We start from the raw sequence: 23417 nt of genomic DNA on the forward strand, positions 1-23417 counted from the left end.
CTGTTCCCATGATGCTAATTGCTGCCTCTGTCCCCCAGGGACGGGCAAGATCCTGGGAGGTAGCCAAGCGTGGGGAATTCCTCACTCCTGCCTTTGCCTCCACAGTTGCACCAGGGAGGGGCCCGCCCGGCACCGTGGGACCCACTGATGGAGGTGGGCAGAGCACCATCAGAAGCCCAAAGACCGTCCCTGAGAGGTGGGACTCAAAGACCCGGCAGCTTCCTACCCAGGAACACCGAGCGCAAAGTTCCACCTTAGAAACAGTGTTTTCTCCAGAACGCTGGCTTGTACATGAAAATGACCCCGAAAGAAGTAACGCCTGAAGTCCCCAACACCTAGGAAGCTGGCAAGGCAGGCTCCCCGGGGCCAGGCCAGCCTGGGAGCCCCAGGTGCCCTGAACCCTAGGGGGAAGCAGAAGATGGGAGCCCTGGTTCGCAAATCCACCCAGTCACAGTTTTGAGATAAAATTCACATAACAAGATGCATCATTTTAGCAGGGTGTGATGGCTCAAGACTGTAATCCCACTACTTTGGGAGGTGAAGTGGGAGGATTGCCTGAGTTCAGGGGTTTGAAACCAGCCTGGACAACTTGGTGAGTGTCCAGCATCAGAGACTATCAAGACCATCCTCGAGAATCCTCTCTCCCCAGCATCAGAGACCCCAAAATCCCTCTCAAGGACCCTCTCCCCCCAGCATCAGTGACTCCCAACACCCCCCGAAGGCCCTCTCCCCCAGCATCAGAAACCCCGAAAGCCCCCTCCTCAAGGACTTTCACCCCCAGCATCAGAGATCCCAACACCCCCCTCAATGACCCTCTCCCCTCAACATCAGAGACCCCAACACCCCCCAAGGACCCTCTCCCTTAGCATCAGAAACCCCCAAAGTCCCCTCCTCAAGGACCTTCACCTCCAGTTTCAGAGGCCCCAGCACCTCCCAAGGACCTTGCCCCCCAGCATCAGAGACCTCCGAAGCCCCCTTCTCCAGGACCCTCTCTCTCCAGCATCAGAGGCCTGTGAGGCCCCGGGCACCCCTGTAGCTCACAGCCCTCACCTGCTCCTGGAAGGAAGCCTTTGGGAGGGTGGCAGCTCCCTGTTCCCTTCGGCAGTGGATCTCGGAGTCACCTGCAGAGCTTGCTGAAGCAGATTGCTGGGGGCGCGTGGGGGCAATGGGCAGATGTTGGTCAATGGGTACACAGTTTCAGTTAGGAGGACTTATCCTTGGAGATAGTCGCAGAGCATGTTGACTGTAATCAACAATAATAGACTGGTCTGGTGCAGCGGCTCACACCTGAAATTCCAGCACTCTGGGAGACTGAGGCAGGCGGATCGCTGGAGCCCAGGAGTTTGAGGCTGCAGTGAGCTGTGATCATACCACTGCACTCCAGCTTGGGTGACAGAGGGAGGCCCCGACTCTAAAAATAATAATAATGTATTGTCTACTTGCAAAATGCTAGCAGTAGCTCGTAAGTGTTCTTCTCACACACACAAGATAACTGAGTGAGGCAATGGATATATTAAATGTTTGATGGAGGTCACTATTCCACAGTGTGTACGTGTGTCGAAACATCATGCTGCAAGCTATGAATATATACAGTAACGATTCCTTAAAACATGGCTGGGCTCCACCCCCAGAGTTCCTGATAATCTGCATTTCTAACGAAGTCCCAAGCGATACTGATGTCACTGTGTAGAGACCACACCCTGAGAATTGTGGCAACTGGAAGTGAGGTCTGCACATCCTCAGTGTCACCTGAGGGCTGGGGAGACATGCTGAGTCAGAAGCTGCACCTTAGCAGGGCCCAGGAACACACATTCACCTTTGAGAAGACTCCCCTGAAGCAGCGAGTCCCAAAGTGTGGTCCCCACCCCCATCAGAGTCACCTAGAGCTGGTTGACCCCAGAGATGCCTGGTCTTGCATGCATCCTGAGCCCGAGCTTTGCAGGACAGAGGTCAGGAAATGGCATCATAGCAGCACCCTGGTGGTCAGCACTGCCCCCACTTGGGCCGCCCACTAGAACCTCCTGCAGCTCTTGTCTGGGCTGCACCCCAGAACAATTCAACCAGACTTTTCTGGGGAAAACCCACATCAGCTTTTCAAAGGTTCCTCAAGTCATCCCAGGGTGCCGCTGGAGCTGAAGATCCCTATTGAGTTGTGTGTCTTTTCACAGCGGCAGGACATCCAGCCCTCACCCCAGGTGGCCTCATGTCAGGGCTGCTCAAACTTGGCTGCAAGTCAAGCACTTTACTTTTGGGTTTTTGAGATGAAATTCACATAAGATGCATCATTTTAACCCTTCTAAAGTGTGCAGTTCTGACTGGTTTTTAACGTTGTCACAAGGTAGCACAACCATCACCATGACCTAACTCCAGAGCACTTCATCACCCCAAGAAGAAAGCCCGAGTCTTCCCACCCCTCCCTCGCCCCTCCCCAACCACCACAGGTCTCCTTTCCTCCTCTGCGACTTCCCTGTTCTGTACATCTCGTGTAAATAGACTTAGGCAATGTGTGGCTCGAGCGTCTGCCGTCCTTCACTTCGGGTTTCGGAGTCTCTCCCCCCGTGTCGTGAGCGCCTCGTTCTTTTTTGTGGCCGAATCGTGCTCCATCGGGTGGCTAGACCATGTTTGGCTTATCCTTTCACCAACTGAGAGGCGTTTGGAGTTTTCGACTTGTGGGCTGCTAGGAATAATGCTACTGTGAGTGCCCATGTGCAGGTTTTGTGAGAACATATGTTTCCAGTCATCTTCAGTGTCCTCCTAGGGCTGGGCCGCTGGGTCACAGCGCAATGGCGGGTTTAGCTTTTCAAGGAACAGCCACACTGTTTTCCTCAGCAGCCGAACCACTCCGGGCACCCATGGCAGTGACAAGGGCTCCGGTCTCTCCACGTTCTCACCAACCCTTCTTCCTTTCTTTTCTGTTGAAATGCAGGAAACGATACCCCAAAATGTGGCGCTTTGACTTGTGAAACTCAATCAGCAGCATTGGGCCTCTGGCTCTCCCTTCTCGTCGGCCTCTAAAGCTCAGGACGTGGCTGTTCCCTGAAGCTCCCTGATCTACCTAGAAGTCAGACCTGCTAAAGAGGAGCCCGGTTCCCTAAAACGCCATTCACCAGAGAAGATCAAAACCCATGTCACAGAAGAAGAGACTGAAAATTAAACACCACACCTAGACCCCAGATGAACTGTGTCCCAAGAGCCTGTCTGCTCTCTGATCCCACTCAGTTTCCAAAGAAAATCTTTGACGAGCTTTCCAGGGTCCTTTATCGCCCCTAAAACCATCTACCCCTGTACCCCCCACCTTCCCTTCCCCTGTGAAGAAGGGTGCAGAAGCATGGGATCTCCCTTGGACCCTAGGGTCGTTCTCCTGCACGCCAAGCACATGAGCATGCTTCTTTCCTGATCATCTGTCTACTGTCACTTCAGCAGACTTAGACTTGAACCTTCAGAGGAAACAGGTGACCTTTCCCACACCAGCCATCAGGTGTGAAGTGCATCTCTTAGTTTTATTTGCATTTCCCTAATCACGCTGAACATCTTTTTCTGAACTTGTTGGCCATTTGTTCAACTGCTTTGGAGAAATGTTTATTCCAATATTTGGCCAAGGTGAGCACAGGTTATTTGTCTTCCAGTTGTCGAGTTGTTGGAGCCTAGAAGGCTGTTACGACCACTCACCCATGGGCTCCAAAACCGTTCAGTTAAATCAGAATACTGGAGTGGGCTTGGGCATTGGTATTTTTTAAATTCCCCTAATCTGCAGTCAGGGTCGAAGATCACCAGTTCATACCACGTGGTCAAATAGGAACAGAGATGACATGTGACAGCCCACAGAGTGCACGACCTCATCTGGTCACCTTCAGGGCTGACGGGGTCTGTCCATCGTCATACACTGAGTGACTTCTTTGTGCCAAGCCCAGAGCTGCAGGGAGGAGAGGTAAGAGACAACGGAGATGAGCACGAGACAGGGCCGCTGTGGACACACTTCCACTCTTCCGTCTAAGAAAGGATGCCTGACCAAAATAAACCACTCCAGCACAGTGTCCTCAGTGCCCTCTTGGAAGTGGGCCCAGAGTGCCAGCCTCGACTCACCTCCTGAGAAGTCCATATTGCTGAAGGGCCCTGGCGGTCACCAGGCCTCTGCTCTAAGGGCAGCCCCTGCTAGCAGTTGAGCACCCATGGAGCCAGTTAGAAATGCAGAATCTCAGGCCCTGCCCAGAACTACTGAAGCACCATCAAGTTTAGCAAGACCCCCAGGTGATTCATAGGCATATTTGAGTTTGAAATGCACCGATCAGCTGGGTGCGGAGGCTCATGCCAATAATCCCAGCACTTTGGGAGGCCGAGGTGAGAGGATTGCCTGAGCCCATGGGTTCGAGATCAGCTTGGGCAACTTGGCGAGACTTCATCTCTACCATAAATCAAAAAGTAGCCAGGTGTGGTAGCGCACACCTGTAGTTCTGGCTACTTGGAAGGCTGAGGTGGAAGGATCACCTGAACCCAGCAGGTTGAGGCTGCAGTGGCCGTGAGCGTGCCACTGAACTCCAGCCTGGGCGACAGAGTGAGACTCAGACTCAAAAAAAAAAAAGAAATGCGCTGATCTCAAGTGATGTCAGTGAAGAAGCATCCAGAAAGTCTGCCCACCTAAAGCCAAGCAAACAAACAAAAACTCCACCGCAATGAGCTCACTAGATGGTTCCGTAGGTAACTGACATCCTTCCTTGAAATCCCACACATTAAGTAACTCTTAGTCATGCACATCTTGGCATGGATTTGTTTGTCAGAATGCCTTAGCCTACACCATTCTCTCCCTGACACTTTCTCTGCCAGCCAAGGTATAAGGAACAGGAGTGAGGAGCGGCTGGGGTAGAAATGGGCGCTAAGGACCCAAGCACAGTTGAAACCCAAGTATAGCGGCTGCAGGAAAGCGGAGTTCTGTAGCCGATTTGAGACGAAATGGCTTGTCCAGTCTCACAGGGAGTAGTACAGCCGTAGTGGGTTAAAGTGGGGGTGAAGAGCCCCGTCTGACCACGCCCCCCCCACAGCAACCTGGTCTTGACCCTTCCAAAGGCTATGGCACAGCCTGCCCTCGGAACAGTGCAGGCCGGTCCCATATCCGGTTGCATCTAATCCCCAGGGGACTCCTCCCATATGGAAGGTCCCACATCTTCCAGGGGGCTTGTTCCAGGTTTTGTGAGCTCTGCTGCTGGAGAAACTTTCTCATCTAACTTGAACAAGGGGCAACTGGCCTCCTTGTTCCAGGGTTCTGTGTTCCGTTCCCCCTGTGATCCTCCTGCTCGCAAACCATCAGGCTCATGGCACGGAGATCGCAAATGAAACCCAGCTGGGAGCTCATCGAGGCATGCTGGGAGTGGCAGATACATGGCATCGTTGGTTCTGGTGAAGGTTTGCACAGAATCACCTCCAACTGTGTGACATCATCTGGACATAGACGGTTTCTTCCATCCCTGGCTTCTTCCTGCCTGCTCCCTCAGGAGTGGCCTCTGGCCAAGACGGGTCTCTGGTGGGCATGCATAGTCCCAGTAATGAGGCACGAGATGCGGGTGACCGAGCAAAGCTGAAAGCAAGTTGGCATCACACTTCGTCGATGTAAGTGTGCACGCCCCCCATGGGGGAATGGGACTAATTCCCTTGCTGGCCTGTAACACGGCTTGGTGTTCTGCCTCTGGTGTGGATGCCTCACTGGCCTGCCGCCGTGGGTGCCTCCTGCAAGATAAGCCAATGTCTTTCCCTGCTGGGCCTCAGGGTGACTTCGTTGGAAGAGATAAGCAAGATGGGCAAACCCCCTCAGACTTGGAGCTACCACCTTACAGAATCCCTCCAGAAGCCCGGCCCAGCTGCAGACCCCAAAGCTTAAGTTCTCTTCTTCCTTCTCTCCCCTCACTAACGGGGCATTAACAAAGAGCCAGAGGCTTCCGAATGTGCCCTTCAGGGGCCAAGTGCCCACAGGCATCATCTTCTGAGGCCCAGGCCAGGTGCCTCCTTCCCCCCGGCTGAGATGCCAGGAGCACCCAAAGAGGGGCCAGCAGGCCCTGCCTACCTCCCACATCCCAAGTCTTATGGAAGGTCTCTCTACTGAGATATACTTAACATGCCACATAATCCACGCGCTCACGGTGTATGAGACAATGACTTTTAGTATATTCACCACGTTATGCAACCGCCACTACGATCTATTTTAGAACATTTCCATCACCCCAAAAGAAACCCTGTGCCATTCAACTGTCCCTCCCCATGTCCCCCACCCACCCCAGTCCTGAGGCAATCATTAGGCAACTTTCTGTGTCTACAGATTTGCCTATTCTGGACATTTTTATAGTTTGGCTCAGAAAACGAGACCCCAACCTGAAAACCTAAGAAGCAAAACTGTTCTCTGACCTTCTCCCGCCCTCCTGTCTCTGACCCTTCATCCTCCCCAGGCACCACAGAAACTCGGATGCCTTTTCCCTAAGGCCAGTTCTGGAAACCAGAATCCCTCGTCCCCAAAGCCAGCCATAAAACCTGAAGATACTACACTAACCCCCTCGACTCCCCACTTTTCGCTGGAAGAACTGGCCATAAAGAAATGATCTGACCTACCTTGGACTGTAGGTCAGGAGATCCCACTCCTGAGAGGGTCCTGCCCTTGCCCAGAAGGAAGGAACGCGGCTCAGAGGGGCCAAGGAGCATCAGACAGACAGGCCTGGGCCCCCTCCAGCCTCCGAGCACCCGGTTCGCCCTTTCTTATCCAATCCTGTTTCTACACAGCTACCATGCTTGGTTGAACCTCAGCATAAGAAAGGACGGTTTCCCCTGTAGCTCTGGGTCTTCCTTTGAAGAATACACATCATCCCGTGGATATACATTAAATAAATACGCAGGCCTTTCCTCCCATTCATCTGCCTTCTGCTGGTGATTTTCTGTGAACTTTCTCGGGGCGACAGGACGTTTCCCTCGGCCTGTACACCGTATAGATTCTCTTCTGCAGAGGATGGAATCATGTAACGTATGGTCTTTTTGTCTGACTTCTTTCAGGTAGCATGATATTTTCAAGATTCATCCTCATTAACGCATGGATCAGAACTTAATTCCTGTCTGTGGCTGAATGTAATTTCACAGGATGAGTAGTCCTGTGGCTTAGCCACCCTTCCATGGATGGACATTTGGGTTGTTTCCACTTTTTGGCTACCATGACTAACACTCCTGTGAACACTCAAGTACAAGTTTTTGTGTGGACATGCATTTTCAGTCCTTTTGGTTACACACATAGGAGTAGACTTGTTGGGGCATTTGGGGACTCTGAGTTTAACCTTTTAGGCACCTGCCTGAGTGTTTTCCAAAGGGACTGCCCACGTTTATCGGCAGCATAAGCGAATTCCAGCTTCTCCACACCCTCCCCCAACTCTACTGTCTGCATCCCTTATGCTGTCTGTGCTGGCAGGCGCGCTGTGTCATCGAGCTATGGTTTCCTTTGTGTGTTCCTGATGCCTAATGACGCTGAGGGTGTCTTCATGAGCTCATTCCATTTGCCGATCTTCTCTGAAGAAATGCATTTTCACATTCTCTGTCCATTTGAAATTGGGTTATTTGAATTTTTTTCTATTTTGAGTTGTTCTTGACAGATTTGGATACAAGTCCCTTGTCAAATGTATGGTTTGCTAATATTTTCTCCCAATCCATAGGTTATTTTTTTCACTTTCTTATGATGTCTTTTGACGCCCAAAAGTTTAGAATCCGATAAAGTCCAACTTACCTTTTCCTTTTGCTACTCAAGAGTTGTTGGCATATCTAAGACTCCATTGCTAAATTCAAGGTAGTAAATTCAAGGTAGTTTCTTTCTTAGAGTTCTACAGTTTAGCTCTTGTCTTTGAGTCATGGATCCATTCTGAGTTAATTTTTGTATATAGCATTTTGAAATGGGTTCCAACTTTATCCCAGCCCTGGGCAGATACATTGGCAGGCCAAAGTGAGGGAGGCCAGAAAGAAGAATACTTCTTTAAATCTCTGTATTTCTATGTCTATCTCCAGAGAGCCTTCAGGCAATTGTATAGGGGCCAAGGAAAAACTTTCCCCTCACCCTCTGAAGGTTTGCCAACAAAAGGCAGACAAATAGCAGAAAGGCGTGCATATCTCTTTAACGGGTGTCCATGGGAACCTTCACGGAAGACCCAAAGATACAAGAGAAACTGTCCATTTTTATGCCTTGGTTCAACCAAGTATGAGCTGCCGCAAAGGACAGGACCGAGTGCTCACAGGCTGAGGGGTGCCCAGGCCTCTCTGTGTGATGCTCCTTGGCCTCTCTGAGTGGCATCCCTTCCTTCTGGGCACGGGCAGGACCCTCTCAGGAATAAGGTCTCCTGACCTGCATCAGTCAAGGGAGGTCAGGTGACTTCTTGATGGCCAGTTTTTATGCAGAAAGATGGTGAGAAAGTTAGAGTCGTATCTGTAGGTTTTATGTGTGCTTTGGAGAAGAGCGTTCTGGCCTTAGGAAGAGGAATCCTATTTTCAGCACTGGCCTTAGGAAGAGGAATCCTATTTTCTATGGTGCTTCTAGGAGGATGAGCAGCCAGAGACAAGAGGGTGGAAGAAGGTCAGGGAGACTCTTGCCTCTGAGGCCTTCATGTTGAGGTATCATTCTCTGAGACCCCCACATTTGTATCCATGGGCGCGGCCTGTGGCCTGACCACACAGGAAAGAACGGCAGTGCCCTCGGCCCTGCAACCTCCCTGGCCTCCCTGACCTCCCTGGCAGCACAGTCGACGAGGTCACCACTCGGGGTCAAGCTGCTGGCGCTTGCGGGAGACCCTGTGATGGGTCTGGGGTGGGGAGAGACGGCTCCCAGCAACGTGCTCGGGTAAGCACAGGGCAGCCTGGTCTGCCTCACAGGAGGGAGGGGGACTCACCCTGACGGGGCTCTGTCGGCCCCACCCCCATCCCGCTGAGTAACTGTGGAAAGCGTTTACCCGTGGGCCTGAAGGGAGGCAGTGCAGTTTGCTGCCCTCTCTTGCTCTGCACTCAGTGCAACACGGCGCTGAGGACCAACCAATCTGGGGTCTGAGAGGCCTGGGCTCAAACCCCAACACCACCTCAGTGCTGGCCTTTGGCACTTCAGCTCCAAGCCTCAGTTGCCCATGTGAAATAAGGAAGAGAAAGCTCCTCTCGCACCAGCACTATGAGGATGGAAGGGGCCTGGCTCCATGCTGCACGCTCCATGACTTCCAGAACTTTCTAGGCCCGCCTCGTGACAGCCAGAGTGTGTCCTGGATTCCACTGGCAGGCTCTTCCTGTCCCTGCAGCTGGCCACCTCCCCCCAGGCCGTCCCCACCCACAGCAGAGGTGGCCCGGCTGGTTAGACCTTCCTCAGGAATGTGGTCATGCTGGTGTCCCTGGGAGCCTGCTGGGCCAGTTTAGAAATCTTGGTGACCGAAAATCTCACTGTCCTTTTTCTATCTTTCTTTCTTTTTTTTTTTTTTTGAGTTGGAGTCTCACTCCTTTGCCCAGGCTGGAGTCCAGTGGCGTGCATACTCACGGCCACCCCAGCGTCGACCTCCTGGGCTCAGCGATCCTTCTGTCTCAGCCTTCCAAGTAGCTGGAACTACGGACGTGCCCGGCTATTTTTTATTTTATTATAGAGACGAGGTCTCATCAAGTTGCCCGGGCTGGTCTCAAACCCTCAGGCTCAGGCAATCTACTCGCCTCAGCCTCCCAAAGTGCTGAGACGTGGGTATTCTCCAAAGAAAGCGGGTGGCCCCCACCTCCTGATGTGAACACCCAGATTTATATAGAGGACAGACTCACCACAGGAATCTCCTGAAAGGTAATTCCTTTTGTGCTTCCGAGGGGAGGAAATGGCACAGGCTTTGGTCTTTGTAAACCCATGGGTACAACCAAATTCACCTGCTGAGGGGCCTTGTACCCCCCCCAACCTCTCTGAACTTCAGTCTCCTCCTCTGCCAAGGAGAAATACTGCCCCATATACCCCACGGTACACTGTAAGAGTCAGATGGGGGGACTTTGTGATACAATAAATGGACTAGTCATCGCTTTGTCATTACGTTTATAGAAACATCTAAGTGTGTCTGTTGTATAAAGCGAAGGTCCCAGGCAGGAGGCAGCCCCGGCTGGCTTCGGAGGCACCAGTCCCACTTATTAAGAAATTCGGAGCCGGGCTCGGTGGCTCAGCCTGTAATCCCGCACCTTTGGGAGGCTGAGGTGAGTGGATTGCCTGAGCCCACAGATTCAAGATCCGCCTGGGCAACTTGGCGAGCCCTCATCTCTACAATAAATCAAAAAATCAGCCGAGCGTGGTAGCGCGCACCTGTAGTTCCAGCTACTTGGAAGGCTGAGGCGGAAGGATCGCTGGAGCCCAGCAGGTCGAGGCTGTGGTGGCCAGGAGCGGCCACTGCACTCCAGTCTGGGCGACAGAGTGAGACTCCAACTGACAAAAAAAAAAAAAGTAAAGAAAAGAAATTCGGGGGATTCCATGAGACCGAGCTCTTAGGACAGAGGACAAGAGTTACATCAAGGGGGAAGACTGGAGGTTGGGTGACATCTGTGGCAAAGAAGAGTCACTTGGAAATGCCTCCACTGCATCTGTCCGCCCCTCTCCGTTCAGACCTGTCTGGGTTTCATCAGCACCCGTTGGGAGTCACGAGAACACCTGTGTTTAGTCTCACAGCTGTGCAGGGCTGGCTCCCCCACCCCGTCTCACCTCTGCTTGCTGAGACCTGCACAGGATACTCCTCAGGTCCTGCCAGTCCTGCCAGCTCCGCCCTGCCCCTGGGAGCCTGCTTCCTGGGGGAATCTCCCCTCCCTCGAGCTCTGCCTGGTGTGTCCCCGGAGGCGCGGGCCTAACAGGAGGCACCACAAGGGGATGGGCCATGCAGGGGACAGCACCTTGGGCTGAGCCAGGTGACTGAACCAGGGGAGCAGTCTTCACAGCGCTGGTCAGCTGGCTGGTGTTCCCACCTCTCCCCAGCCTCTGGTCGACCCTGACCTCCCATTGCAGCCTTCTGTGTTCGTGTGTTCTCTGTAAGCTGATGGGAATCACCATAGGTTTTGGGGTTCCCTGGGAAACACTCCAGCTGCAGGGAGACTTGCAGGAGCTCTCTGGGGGTGCACTCAGGACACATGCCTGGGGGAGTGGGACGGGGTGGTAAGGGCGAGGAGGAGTGAGCAACGCTGCGATCGAGGCCTTTGGATGCCACCAGGAGCCCACAGCCAGCACATCCCTGCCGAGTTGCCTGTCCCAGGCCTCACCGACTGGTCACAGGACAAGTCTGGCTCCTGGGAAGGCTGTGGCCCTAAGCCCGTAGGCTAATGGAGGCCGGTCCTGGAGAAGGACTTGGCTGAAAGCATCAACTGCCAACACTTTCCATGGTGAGGCAACGGGCATCAGGTCTCAGGGGAGTCCAACAGCCCCCAGGGCATCCACACACCAACTCAGGTGGCATCTTGACGTGCCTGAAGGTTCAAATTTTAACTTTAAAAATAAAAAGGTCATTGTAGTGCTGGGCATGGTGGCTCACACCTGTAATCCCAGTACTTTGGGAGGCCGAGGTAAGAGGATTGCCTGAACCCAAGGGTTCAAGACCAGCCTGGGCTACTTGGTAAGACCTCGCCTCTACAGTTACTCAAAAAATTAGCCAGATGTAGTGGCACATGCCTATAGTTCCAACTACTTGGAAGGCTGAGGTGGAAGGATTGCCTGAGGTCAGCAGATCACAGTAGCTGTGATCGTGCCACTGCACTCCAGCCTGGGTGACAGAGTGAGACTTCGACTCAAAATAAATAGATAAAGAAAAAGGCTATTGTAAATAAATAATTGTATATTTGCTTAAAACTGCTCTGCCCAAAAACACTTATCTGAAAGACTGAGCCCAGGCACCCTGAAGAAATAATGTTAGCGGAAAGCCAAGCTGTTAAGATGCCAACTTTAGTGTAAAAAGTGTTCCGGTTCAAACCAAAAATTAATGAAAATGGGTTGGAATATCATGAAGGTATCAAGTCTCCCTAAGGAGATCCTCAAACTCAGGGAAAATCTACTAAACTCCCAGCAGGTTTTGCTCTGTAGAACCTGGAAAGTTGATCTTAAAATTCACATGAAAATGCAAAGCACCTAGCTAAAACAACTGTTGAAAAAAATTTAAGTTGGAGGACTGTCAGCACCAGATTTCAAGACTTATTATAAAGCCTAGGCAGCGAGACCTCATCTCTACAATAAATCAAAAAATCAGCCGGGCGTGGTAGTACATGCCTGTAATTCCGGCTACTTGGAAGGCTGAGGCGGAAGGATCCCAGCAGGTCGAGGTTGCGGTGGCGGGGAGCGGCCACTGCACTGCAGTCTGGGCGACAGAGTGAGACTCCAACTCAAAAAAAAATAAAAAAAGCTACACTAACCAAAACAGTGTGATATTGGCATCAAAATAGACATGTAGAATGACAAAATAGAGTTCAGAAACAAACCAACACATGTTGGACAATTGACTTTTTGCAAGATTGTCTAGGCTCTTCTGTGGCATGGAGGAAGGGTAATCTTTTCCACAAAAGACGCTGGCACAATTAAAATCCATTTGGAAAACCTATAACGAATGATTAATACCTTGCCCCATGCACAAAAGAGCTTCTTACAAGGAATCATTGACCTGAAGGTAAAACCTAAATCTATGAAACTTCCAGAAGAAGACATAAGGGAAAATCTTTATGGACTTGGGTTAGGTAAAGATTTCTTATAGATGATACTAGAAGCAGCATCAATAAAAGGACAAATCGACAAAGTGTACTTCATCAAGATATAAAACTTCTGTCCTTCAGCCCAGCACTTTGGGAGGCTAAGCGGGGAAGATCACTTGGTTCAAGACCAGCCTGGGTAACATAGTGAGACCCCGTCTCTACGAAAAATAATAAAAATTTAAAATTCTGCTCTTCAAAAAACACTGTTATGAGAATGAAAAGACAAACAGCAGACTGGGAGAAAACACTTGCAAACCATACATCTGATAAAGAACTTGCATCCAGAATACATGAGAACTTCCAACACTCAGTAGGAAAACAAATGTCCTCCCTCCAAAATGGGCCAAGATTTAAGCAGATGCTGCACCAAAGAAAGGACATGAATGATAGCTGGTGAAGGCACACTCAGCAACGTCGTTATTAGTCTGATGCAAATCGAAACACAAGGAGGTACCATGACATGTCTGTCAGAATGACCTGAGTGGGAAAGACTGACCCCCCCAAGTGTGGGCAAGGACGTGGGGCAGCTGGCATTCTCATAGCCACTGGTGGCCACACAAAGTGGTAGGAACACTTTGGAAGACAGTTTGGTGGGTTCTATTTTTTTTTTTTTGAGTTGGAGTCTCACTCTGTCGCCCAGAGTGCAGTGCAGCGGCCGCTCCCGGCCACCGCAGCCTCGACCTGCTGGGCTCCGGCGATCCTTCTGCCTCAGCCTTCCAAGTAGCCGGAATTACAGGCTTGCACTACCACGCCCGGCTGATTTTCTGATTTATTGTAGAGATGAGGTCTTGCTGCCCAGGTGGGTCTCGAACCCACGGGCTCAGGCAATCCACTCACCTCAGCCTCCCAAGGCACAAGATTACAGGCTGAGCCACCGAGCCCGGCTGGCTCGCTTAAAAAGCGAAACCTACACAGGCCTTGCAAGCCAGCCCTTGTCCCCCTGGCGTTTGCCCAGAAGAAACGAAAGCTGGTGTCCCACAAAGACCCGAGCGCAGACATTTACTGCAATCTTGCCCATGATACCTCACAATGGAAAACTCCATGCCCACATCCGCCGGCAAGGAGGCAGAGAACCACGCTAGCGCACCCACACAGTGGAGACCACTTGGCGGTGGAAGAAATGGCCCGCCGACACAGGACAATAGGCCTGAGTCTCAGGAGAGTCCTGCTGAGTGCAAGATCTTAGGCAAGACAGAGACTCATGCGCACATAGCCCTCTTGCACAAAACTGCAGGACAGGCATACTGATCCACAGCGGTGGGGAGCAGACCGGGACCGCCGGGGGAGAGGGCTGGGGAGGGCTCTGAAGGGCGTCAGGACAGTCTTGGGGGGGATGTGCCCACATCTTGACCGTGGTGGCGATTTCGGTTTCATGAGGACTTTGTGTATCTAAAGGTTAGATGATATGATTGATATGAGTGATGTTTATTGTGCATTATGCTTCAATAAAGCCACTAGAAGAAGGAGGAGGAGATAAGAGGAGGGGAGGAAAGGAGACGAAGGAGGAGTTGGAGGAAGAAGAGGAGGGGGGATGAAGAAGCCTTTCTTGAGAGAGGCAGCAGCCGGGAAACAGACCCAGGACCATGAAGCCACATTTCTGAGAGTCTCTTTCTGATCAACCACGAAGAATCATTTATAGAGTCTGGAGTCGCCTAGTCAGAAGGAAGGAAGATGCATCTGTCTAACGAAGGACATGGGGCGAACAGTGGGACTGACATCCATGACAGGAAAGGGAAGTGGGTTGTAGAGGCCGTGGTGGGCACGCTCCCTTCCGAGACGCGGCGGCTCTGACTTTGTCACGATCCCACGAGAGGGTCTTGGGGGAGCAACAGGGCAGAGGTAAAGACAATGCCATTCTAGCTTCTGCCCAGCACTGAGACAGCCCCAGCCTCCACTCCTGGACTCGGCACTTTCAAGGTCCCATGTGGCCCTGCCCACTCCCTTCTGGCCGTCACCAGCTCTTGTGAGTCCAAGACCGACCAGTAGCTCTCCAGTGAGAGGACTGAATGAGGCCACATGTAGACTTGTGGGGACTGAGATAATCCCATCGGCCTGGGGAGTACTCTCGCCACCCCGGCTGGCCGCTGGACCCCAGTCCCTGCACCCTGGGCCGGTCCAGGTTTCCAGACTTTCCTGCAGCCCCTTCCATGGCAGCATATACATGGCTAGTGCGATGGGAGGAAGCGGGTAACCCAGAGGCTTGGGAAAGCAAGGGACTTGGACCCTGGTTTGCGTCAGCTTTCTCTTATTTCCTTATTTACATGTTAATCTTTTCTTAGGAGATGTCCTCATCTTACGGATAACCCTCTCCACCTCTCCATGGAAACTGCTGCTGTCATGGAGACCATTAGGCAGCCAAGAGGAGGGACGAGCAAATCCGGGTGCTTACTTAGCATCTACACATCCAGGAGCGAAGGAGTAAAGTCTACTCTGACGCCCAGCTATGTTTTGGGGACCCTGGTGAGACAGAGGTTTCCAAGCAGTACGGGTCCAATATTTCTGCCCTCACAGGCAGCTTCCTCTCCACTCACCCTGCTGCCTCCTGCAAATCAAAGCATCTTCTTTAGTCAAACAGTGGCAGATCAGCAAGGGTCGACCAGCCGCTGACACACGAGCAAGTGTAAGCCTCCGACAAACCCCTGTGGACACAGCTGCACTGGATGAAAGAGCTTGGGCTGAGGGAGCGGAAGGCAAATAGATTTGGGGAATGAGCGCTCGAGGGACAGGGTGGGGGGAGCACTCAGAGCAGCATGAGAGCACGAGGGGGACCCAAAACACAGGAATTTATTCACAGAAAATTGTGTGAGTGTTCTTTTTTTTTTTTCCCTGAGTCAGAGTCTCACTCTGTTGCTCAGGCTGGAGCGCAGTGGCACGCTCGTGGCCACCGCAGCCTTGATCTGCTGGGCCCAGGCAATCCTTTTGCCTCGGCTTCCAAGTAGCTGGAACTATAGACATGTGCCACCACGTCTAATTTTTTGGATTTATTGTAGAAACGAGGTCTCGCCAAGTTGCCCAGGCTGATCTCGAACCCCTGGGCTCAGGCAGTCCTCTCGCCTCCGTCTCCCTAAGTGCTTGAATTACAAGTGTGAGCCACCATGCCCAGCTATGTGTATTCTTACATGTTTAAACTTCCATCACTTTCAGAGTACTCTCCGTCTGGGGCAATGCACCTATCGAGAGGCTTTATAGTTTTTTGAACTTGTCGATTTTTATGCCTTTCAGTACTTTTGCTGTTTTTTAGTTTTACTTCTTCCACATTGGCAAAACGTTTCCCATTGAGGACTCTTTTCACCAGGGAAACAGAAAAAAAGTCTCTCGGGGTAAGATCGGGTGAATAGGGAGGGTGGGGCATGGGGTGGTCATGCTGTTTTTGGTCAAAAACTGCTGAAGGCTGGGTGTGGAGGCTCACGTCTCTAATCCCAGCTCTTTGGAAGGCTGAGGCGGGTGGATTCTTGAGCACAGGAGTTTGAGACCAGCCTGGGCAACATAGCAAGATCTCATCTCTATTTTTTAAAAATTGCCAAACATTCAGTGCAGTATGAGCAGGTGCACTCATAAATCGCCTATCATGAAACACACATTAAAAGAATCTCCAAATAAAATTCACTGAAGCCAAACAGAGCCTCTCACCATAATACTAGCAAGTACACTGATACCGATGGACTCGTAGAACACTTATCTGGCAGGAGAAGCTTGAACTACAAGGGGCCCACTCTCCAAAAAATAATTCCATTTTTGAGGGCCCCCCCCCCCCATATGATAGGGACAGGGGAAGAAGGCGCCAGGGGGCCAGAAGAGATAGAAGAGGAAGGCAGATCTGATGGTCAGAAGCAGAGGAAATGGAGAACAGGGCGGTTGTCCACCGCTGTGTAGACATTTCCGTGGCTATTTTAAATTTATTTTTATCTTTATTTTTTTTTGAGTTGAAGTCTCACTCTTTGTCACTCAGGCTGGAGTGCAGTGGCACGCTGCTCACGGCCACCACAGCCTCGACCTGCTAGGCTCAGGCAATCCTTCCGCCTCAGCCTTCCAAGTAGCTGGAACTCCAGACGCATGCCACCACGCCCGGCTAGTTTTTTGTAATTTATTGTAGAGACAAGGTCTCACCAAGTTGCCCAGGCTGGTATGAAACCCCCTGTAGCTATTTTTTAAATGATCTTTAAGCCCCATTGCAACAAGAGAAGCGCTCCCAACACATACAGAGCCAAGAAAGCAGGAGGCGGAAGAAATGCCAGAGCCTGGCAAACACAAGCCTTGCCTGGTTAGATATTCCAGCCAGAGTTGTCTCAGAAGTCATCCTTTCCTTCTTCTCATCCCAACTCCTAAGCCCCAGACCGGAGTCCAGCGCCACTATTTGCCTACTGGGTGACGCGCAGAACAGATGCCCTCAGTCCCGCAGACAGGAGTGTAACTCGGTCCTGTTATCATTCCTGGGAAGGCTTCAGCATCGCACGTGTCCTTTGTTTCTAAGTCGGAGACTCCTAGGTCTAATTCTTGTCGTATTTTCACAGGAGTCCAAACTTTTAGACAAAACAGCGCTGGCTAGATGATGTGGCTTCTCCTTGTCCACCTGCTCTGCAGGGGATTCAGTTGCTGTCCTCCCAGGGCACTTCCCAGCACCCCACCCCCCAGCCTCTCGCGACCCACCTATGTCCGACAGACATTCAGGGACCCTGGGGCATTGAGAGAAGATGTAATGGCAACAGGGTCAGGGGCCTTGTGCTGTCAGGAGCGACTCTGCGGGTACTGAGAGCCTTTCTGGGGCCTTGACGACGAGGCCTCCTGGCCTCCATTCCCTCATCGACACAAGGGGCATGTAGCAATACTCGGTTTTGCAGAGTTTCTATGAAAATTAAGTCAACACCTAGAAGCCCCTTGAAACAGCAGCTGTCACATAGCCAGTGCTCAGTAAATATTAGTTATTATTTATTCATATTGTAATTGATGTTGAACAGAGATCCTTAACGTCCATGTAATCAAATCCATCAGTGTTCCATCTTTTGGTCAACACTACAGGGGGTCACATTTAACTAATCTTTTCTGCTCTAAGATCTCAAAAATGTTTTCGTATTTTATTTAACTGCAGTTTTGCCTTTCACTTTTAAGCTCCTACTCCATCTGGTGCCTTTTTCTACTATGAGTAGGGGCTCAGCACTGCTTTTCTCTGTATGTTAAGCCCAATTTCCCAACATTACTTATTAAATAAAATGTTTCCCTCACGCTTGGAGGTGCCACCCTTATCTTAAAGCAAGTTCCCATAAATACGCAGGTTGGTTTTGCCCTCTCTCTGACAGTCCATTAGCCTATTTGGTGAGATGCCAACAGCTGGCTGTCTTTCGTCCATGATTTTATAGCACTTCCTAACGTCTGTTAGGGAGGTGTCTCCATCTTACCCTTCCTTTTCAAAGATAAAATGTATGTTTGTGGACCTTACCCTTCCGGGTGTATTTTAGAGTATCATTTTTATACCACTGGAATTTTGAGTTTGTGGACTAGCCTGTTATCTCACTGTCTCACCCCTTAAAGGCTTATTACTCAGGTCTACTTATAAGAAAAGTTTTTTAAACTTCTCAACAAAGATTTTTGCACAACATATGTTAGGTTAATTCTGGGTTCCTTAGAGTTTGGTTTGCTCTTGTGAATGTTAATATATTTTCTTCTGAATTTCCTAAGTAGTAATAACTTAAAGAGTTTCACTTGATACTTATTATCTGGTAACATTGATAAATCTGCTCATTATTTCTAATCATTAATCCATTTAATGTATTAAGTTTTCTATGTAGATGATCGTATAATCTACAAATAATAAGTGTTTTATTGTCTTCCTTTCATTCATATGCCACTTATTTTTCTTTTCTTATTGCATTGGCCAGGATGCTCAGAACTGTGTCAAATAGTAGGAATGATAGCAAGGCTCTTTGTCTTCTTACTAATCCAGAGAAAACAAGTTCAAAATGTCTTCATTAAGAGCATTTCCTTAGCCAGGCGTGGTTGTGTTTGCCTGTAGTTCCAGCTACTTGGAAGGCTGAGGTGGAAGGATCACCTGAGCCCAGCAAGTCGTGGCTGCAGTAGCTGTGAGTATGCCACAGCACTTCAGCCTGGGCACAGAGTGAAACTCCAACTCAAAAAGAAAAAAGAGCATTTCCTGTAAAATTTTGGTAAAGATGCTTTATCAAGTTACAAAAGTTCTAAAAATGGTTGTTAAATGTTTCTCCTGCATATATTGAGATCGTTGTGTGGTATTTCTCTTTCAGTAAATTAATTAGATGAATCACATGGATAGGTTTTCTAATAGTAAACCATCTTTGCATTTCTGTGATGAACCAAGACCATGATATGTCATTGCTTTTCCAGGATGTGTTAGATTCGGTAGCCGTATTAGTTTCCTAGGGCTGCCATGAAAACAGAAATGAATCCTCACAGTTCTGGGGGATAGGACTCCAAGGCCAGAGAGTCTGCAGCTGTGGTTTCTTCTCCTTGATTTGCAGATGGACTTTTCTCCGTGGCCCACACATTCCTGCTGTCTCTTTCGTGAATCCAAATTTCCTCTTCTCATAAAGACTCCAGCCAGACTGGATTAGGGCCAACCTGTATGACCTCATTTAACCTTAATCACCTCTTTAAGGCCTTGTCTCCAAATACAGTCCCATTCTGAGACACTGGGAGAGTTAGAACTTTGACATATAAATTTGGAAATATGTAATTTAATCCAGAAGAATTGCTAGTATTTTGAACTTTCACATTTGTGTTCACAAGCAAATCTGGTCTATACTTTTGTTTTTTCATAAATGAACTGGGAAGATTTGGAAATATTTTTATTTTATTCTATTATCTGGAACTACTTGTGCAAATTCGAGATTGTATGCTTCTTGAAATATTGGTAGAATTTCCCAGTAAGGCCTCCATGACTACGGAGATTTTTTGATGTATGGGATAAAGAGGGATGTTTTATTAGCATGTCTATTCCTTTACTATTTGCTGATCTATACACAATTTCTATTTCCTATTGTCCTAATTGTGACATTTTACTTTTTTTCCGTTTTTAATACAGGTTTCAAATGTGTATTTTATAGTATCTATTAGCAGCATGACTTTCTTCCACACTTACACCTTTTCAAATGGAGTTTATCTATGTCCATGGGTTGAGACAGGGATCCAATTTTGTTTCTCTGTATTTAATCAGCATCAGTTTCATCGTCATCATTAATCATTCCTTTCCCAAAGGTTAATAGATCCCTTTATCCTGATAAAATTTCCACAGATACATGGAAAAGTATTTTTATTTTATCTTTGTCTCCCACTGTCTTTTTTCCAATTCAAATGTTTACACTAATACTTTTTTTTTGAGTTGGAGTCTCACTCCATTGCCCAGGCTGGAGTGCAGTGGCACACTCATGGCTACCCCAGCATCGATCTGCTGAACTCTGGTGATCTTTCCGCCTCAGCGTTCCAAGCAGCTGGAACTACAGGCATGTGCTACCATGCCTGGCTAATTTTTTATTTACTGTAGAAATGAGGTCTCGCCAAGTTGCCCGGAGTGGTCTCAAACCCGCGGGCTCAGGCAATCCACTCGCCTCAGCCTCCCTAAAGTGCTGGAATTATAGGCTAAGGCTGGCCACTTTTTTAACCATATATATTTAATATTCACGACAACCCTGAGGGGTACTATCTGTTTCTTAAATGAGTAGATAGAGACTCAGTAAGATTATTTTTAGCCTAACACTCCCAGAATACTGAATGGTGTACCAGGAGTCTGACTCGAAATTAACTGCTCTTTCCCTCAAAGAAAAGCCTCCGTCATGTTCTTAAGAGGGGAATCTGTCCTCCCTTCCCTTGTCTGATTGGCTGGAGGGGACATCTCAGGCTGTGGGAACGCGGGGGACACCCAACGGACGACAGTGAAAAACTCAGAGCCTGCACCCGCGTAGCCTACAGGACAGACCCTCAGGATTTCAGCGACAGAGCAACCAGCTTCTCTTGGGATCAGGTGACCGACTTCTAGGTCCCGTGCAAGCAAACCTCGATCCCCACTGATGTTCCCCACGTCCAGCCACCCCCCCTGCTCCTCCTAACACCGACCTTCAGGCCTTCCTGCTACAACTGAAACCATTTTCTTCTTCTTTAGTGAAAGGAGTTACTGTCCACTTCTGTCCAGAGTATGTATTTTATAAGAAAGCACCTTTTTGGCAAATCCTAGGCGTGGGCAGCTATAATTCTTTCAAATTTCAAGAAATGAGTCACCAGGGCAATAAGAATTTTAGTTTTTTATTATTTCACTATTTAAAAATTTTAATCTTGAAGTTGGTTAATCTTAAAGCAAGAACTAACCATATATTTGTTTTTATACATTATATACACTTGAAAAATAAATAGTATTCTAAGTAGCATTTTTTTAAAAGCATCTTTATATACAGCTAAGGCTTCAAGCCAAATGTATAAATACACAACTCACTAAAAACTCAGCTCCCAGCGCTCTCAAGAGTGGAAACATATTGGAAGGAACAGGTCCTCAGCCAAGAACACAGGTTGGGCAGCCCTCATTCAAAAGTCCAAAGTCTTGGCCAGGCGCAGTGGCTCACTCCTGAAATTCCAGCACTTTGGGAGGCACAGGCAAGAGGATTACCTGAGCCCAGAGGCTTGAGACCAGCCTGGGCAACTTGGCGAGACCTTGTCTCTACAAAAAATTTAAAAATTTAGCTAGGCATGGTGGCACATACTTGTAGTTCCAGCTACTTGGAAGGCTGAGGTGGAAGGATCGCCTGAGCCCAGCAGGTCAAGGCTGTGGTGGCTGTGAGTGTGCCACTGCCCTCCAGCCTGGGATACAGAGCTGAGGCACCGTGCCTCAATTTTGCATATGGAGCAGAGTTTGGTTAAATACCTCTGCGCAGAATTCTCCCCTTGTGTCGTGAGAGTTTTGGATTTTGGAGCATTTCAGACTTTGGACTTTCTTCTTTTTTTTGACAAAGCTGAGGCACCGTGAGTGAGGCTCAGTCATTTGCCCGAGATCCCATGCAAGTTGGTACAGCCAGGCAAGGGCTGGTTCCCAGGGCAGAGGCCACGGCTCAGGCAGCCGTGGCATTTCTCGCCCCTGTGCCCAGGCGTGAGACACCATAAACGCAGCCCTTTTCTCAGTGGATGACCACCTGTGCCAACTCAAAAAAAAAAAAAAGAAAGAAAAAAGTCCGAAGCCTGAAATGCTCCAAAATCCAAAACTCTCACAACACAAGGGGAGAATTCTGCACAGAGGTATTTAACCAAACTCTGCTCCATATGCAAAATTGTATAAAATACTGTACACAATTACTGTGTGCACAAGGGGTAGAGGGTACATACATGAATTTTGTGTTTAGACTTGAGTTTCATGCCCAAAACATCGGACTACATATGTGCAAATATTCCAAAATACAAAAAAATCCGAAATGCAAAACACGTCTGGCCCCAAAATCCTGAAGGGTTACTGTTGCTTGAGTGACACTCAGCCGATGCGAGCCTGGCTGTGGCTAGGAGGCATCACAGGGAACGGGAGCTCGACAGTGAGGCTGAAGACTCGGATGGGAGTGTCTTTCACGTTCAGCCTTAGCAGCACACTTTTGACACAGCACGGATTGAAACAGCATCCTTTAAACTCTCAAGCACAAAAAAGCCACTTCCCTCACCTGCCTCCACGACCCACCCCATCTCACCCAGAGCCTAGCCATTGGCACAGGTGGTCATCCACTGAGAAAAGCGCTGTATTTATGGTGTCTCACGCCTGGGCACAGGGGCGAGAAATGCCACGGCTGCCTGCGCCGTGGCCTCTGCCCTGGGAACCAGCCTTTGCCTGGCTGCACCAACTTGCGTGGGATCTCGGGCAAATGACTGAGCCTCACGGTGCCTCAGCTTTGTCAAATAGGGATGTGCTGGGCTCCTGGTCACCTGGCTCGCAGCCGGCGCCGCACACACACGTCTCTCGGAGAGCCAGGGCTCCCCAGACGGCCGGCTACCGATTCCAGTCAAGATCTGGGGCAGTGGTTTTTCCGGGAAGTTCCGCACAGAAAGGCACTGGTGTCAAGGGAGGACATTCCAGGAGAAGAAGGCACAGTGCTGCGTCTCAGAGCTGACTCTCTCAGGTAGTGCTAGACTCTGAGTCCACAGGTGTGTGCTGCACAGGTAACACACTCTGTCTCCTGAATGGAAGACAGTTGCCTCCGAAGTGGTCCCATCTGGCAACAGGCCACCCCTGTGGCCCCAGCACACATGACACGGCTTGCCATTCTGCTAGGGATCAAACCTGTCACTCCTGGGGGAGGATGCATGTGTGCTGAGAAGAAACGAGAGGCCACGGAAAGCCTCAGGGTCCCTGACGCCCACAGGCTGCAGCCCCACGGCCTCGTGCCTTCCCTACCCAGGCTGTTCCACATGGGAAGGCATCCTGGCAGGCCAGGCCATGGGGTCCGCATGGAGGAGCTGAGCCATGTGCCCACTGCCTCATGCTTGGTGCACACTTGTCAATCGGAAGCAGACAATGGAGAAGAAGCAAGAGGGATGTGTGCTTCAGAAAGGGAATGTGGGCGGGACGGAAGCCCAAGTTGTGGCTGGCACGGCCAGCCTCTGAGAGCCCCAGTGGCCTCAGTCACAGCCTGAGTCTGTCACCCCCACCCCGGAAGGGCCTCCCACGGCCCAGGTCAGGCCAAGCTACAGACCACCGCCAGAGG

General features: G+C 50.0%; 1 protein-coding gene across 1 annotated transcript in view; it reads right to left on the reverse strand.

The window, feature by feature from the left end:
- Positions 1-3836: 3836 nt before the first annotated feature.
- LOC103264257 (endothelial lipase-like) overlaps positions 3837-23417 on the reverse strand; it is a 33154-nt gene continuing 13573 nt past the window's right edge. The window contains exons 10-12 of the mRNA XM_008061895.2: positions 22639-22764; positions 10703-10841; positions 3837-3913 (exon numbers count right to left, since the gene is read on the reverse strand). Coding sequence (XP_008060086.2) covers positions 3837-3913; positions 10703-10841; positions 22639-22764 — 342 coding nt within the window. The remainder of the gene's footprint in view (positions 3914-10702; positions 10842-22638; positions 22765-23417) is intronic.

This window comes from Carlito syrichta, unplaced genomic scaffold, assembly GCF_000164805.1.
Source record: "Carlito syrichta isolate Samal-C Ts95f unplaced genomic scaffold, Tarsius_syrichta-2.0.1 Scaffold305637, whole genome shotgun sequence".
Taxonomy (NCBI): Eukaryota; Metazoa; Chordata; class Mammalia; order Primates; family Tarsiidae; genus Carlito; species Carlito syrichta.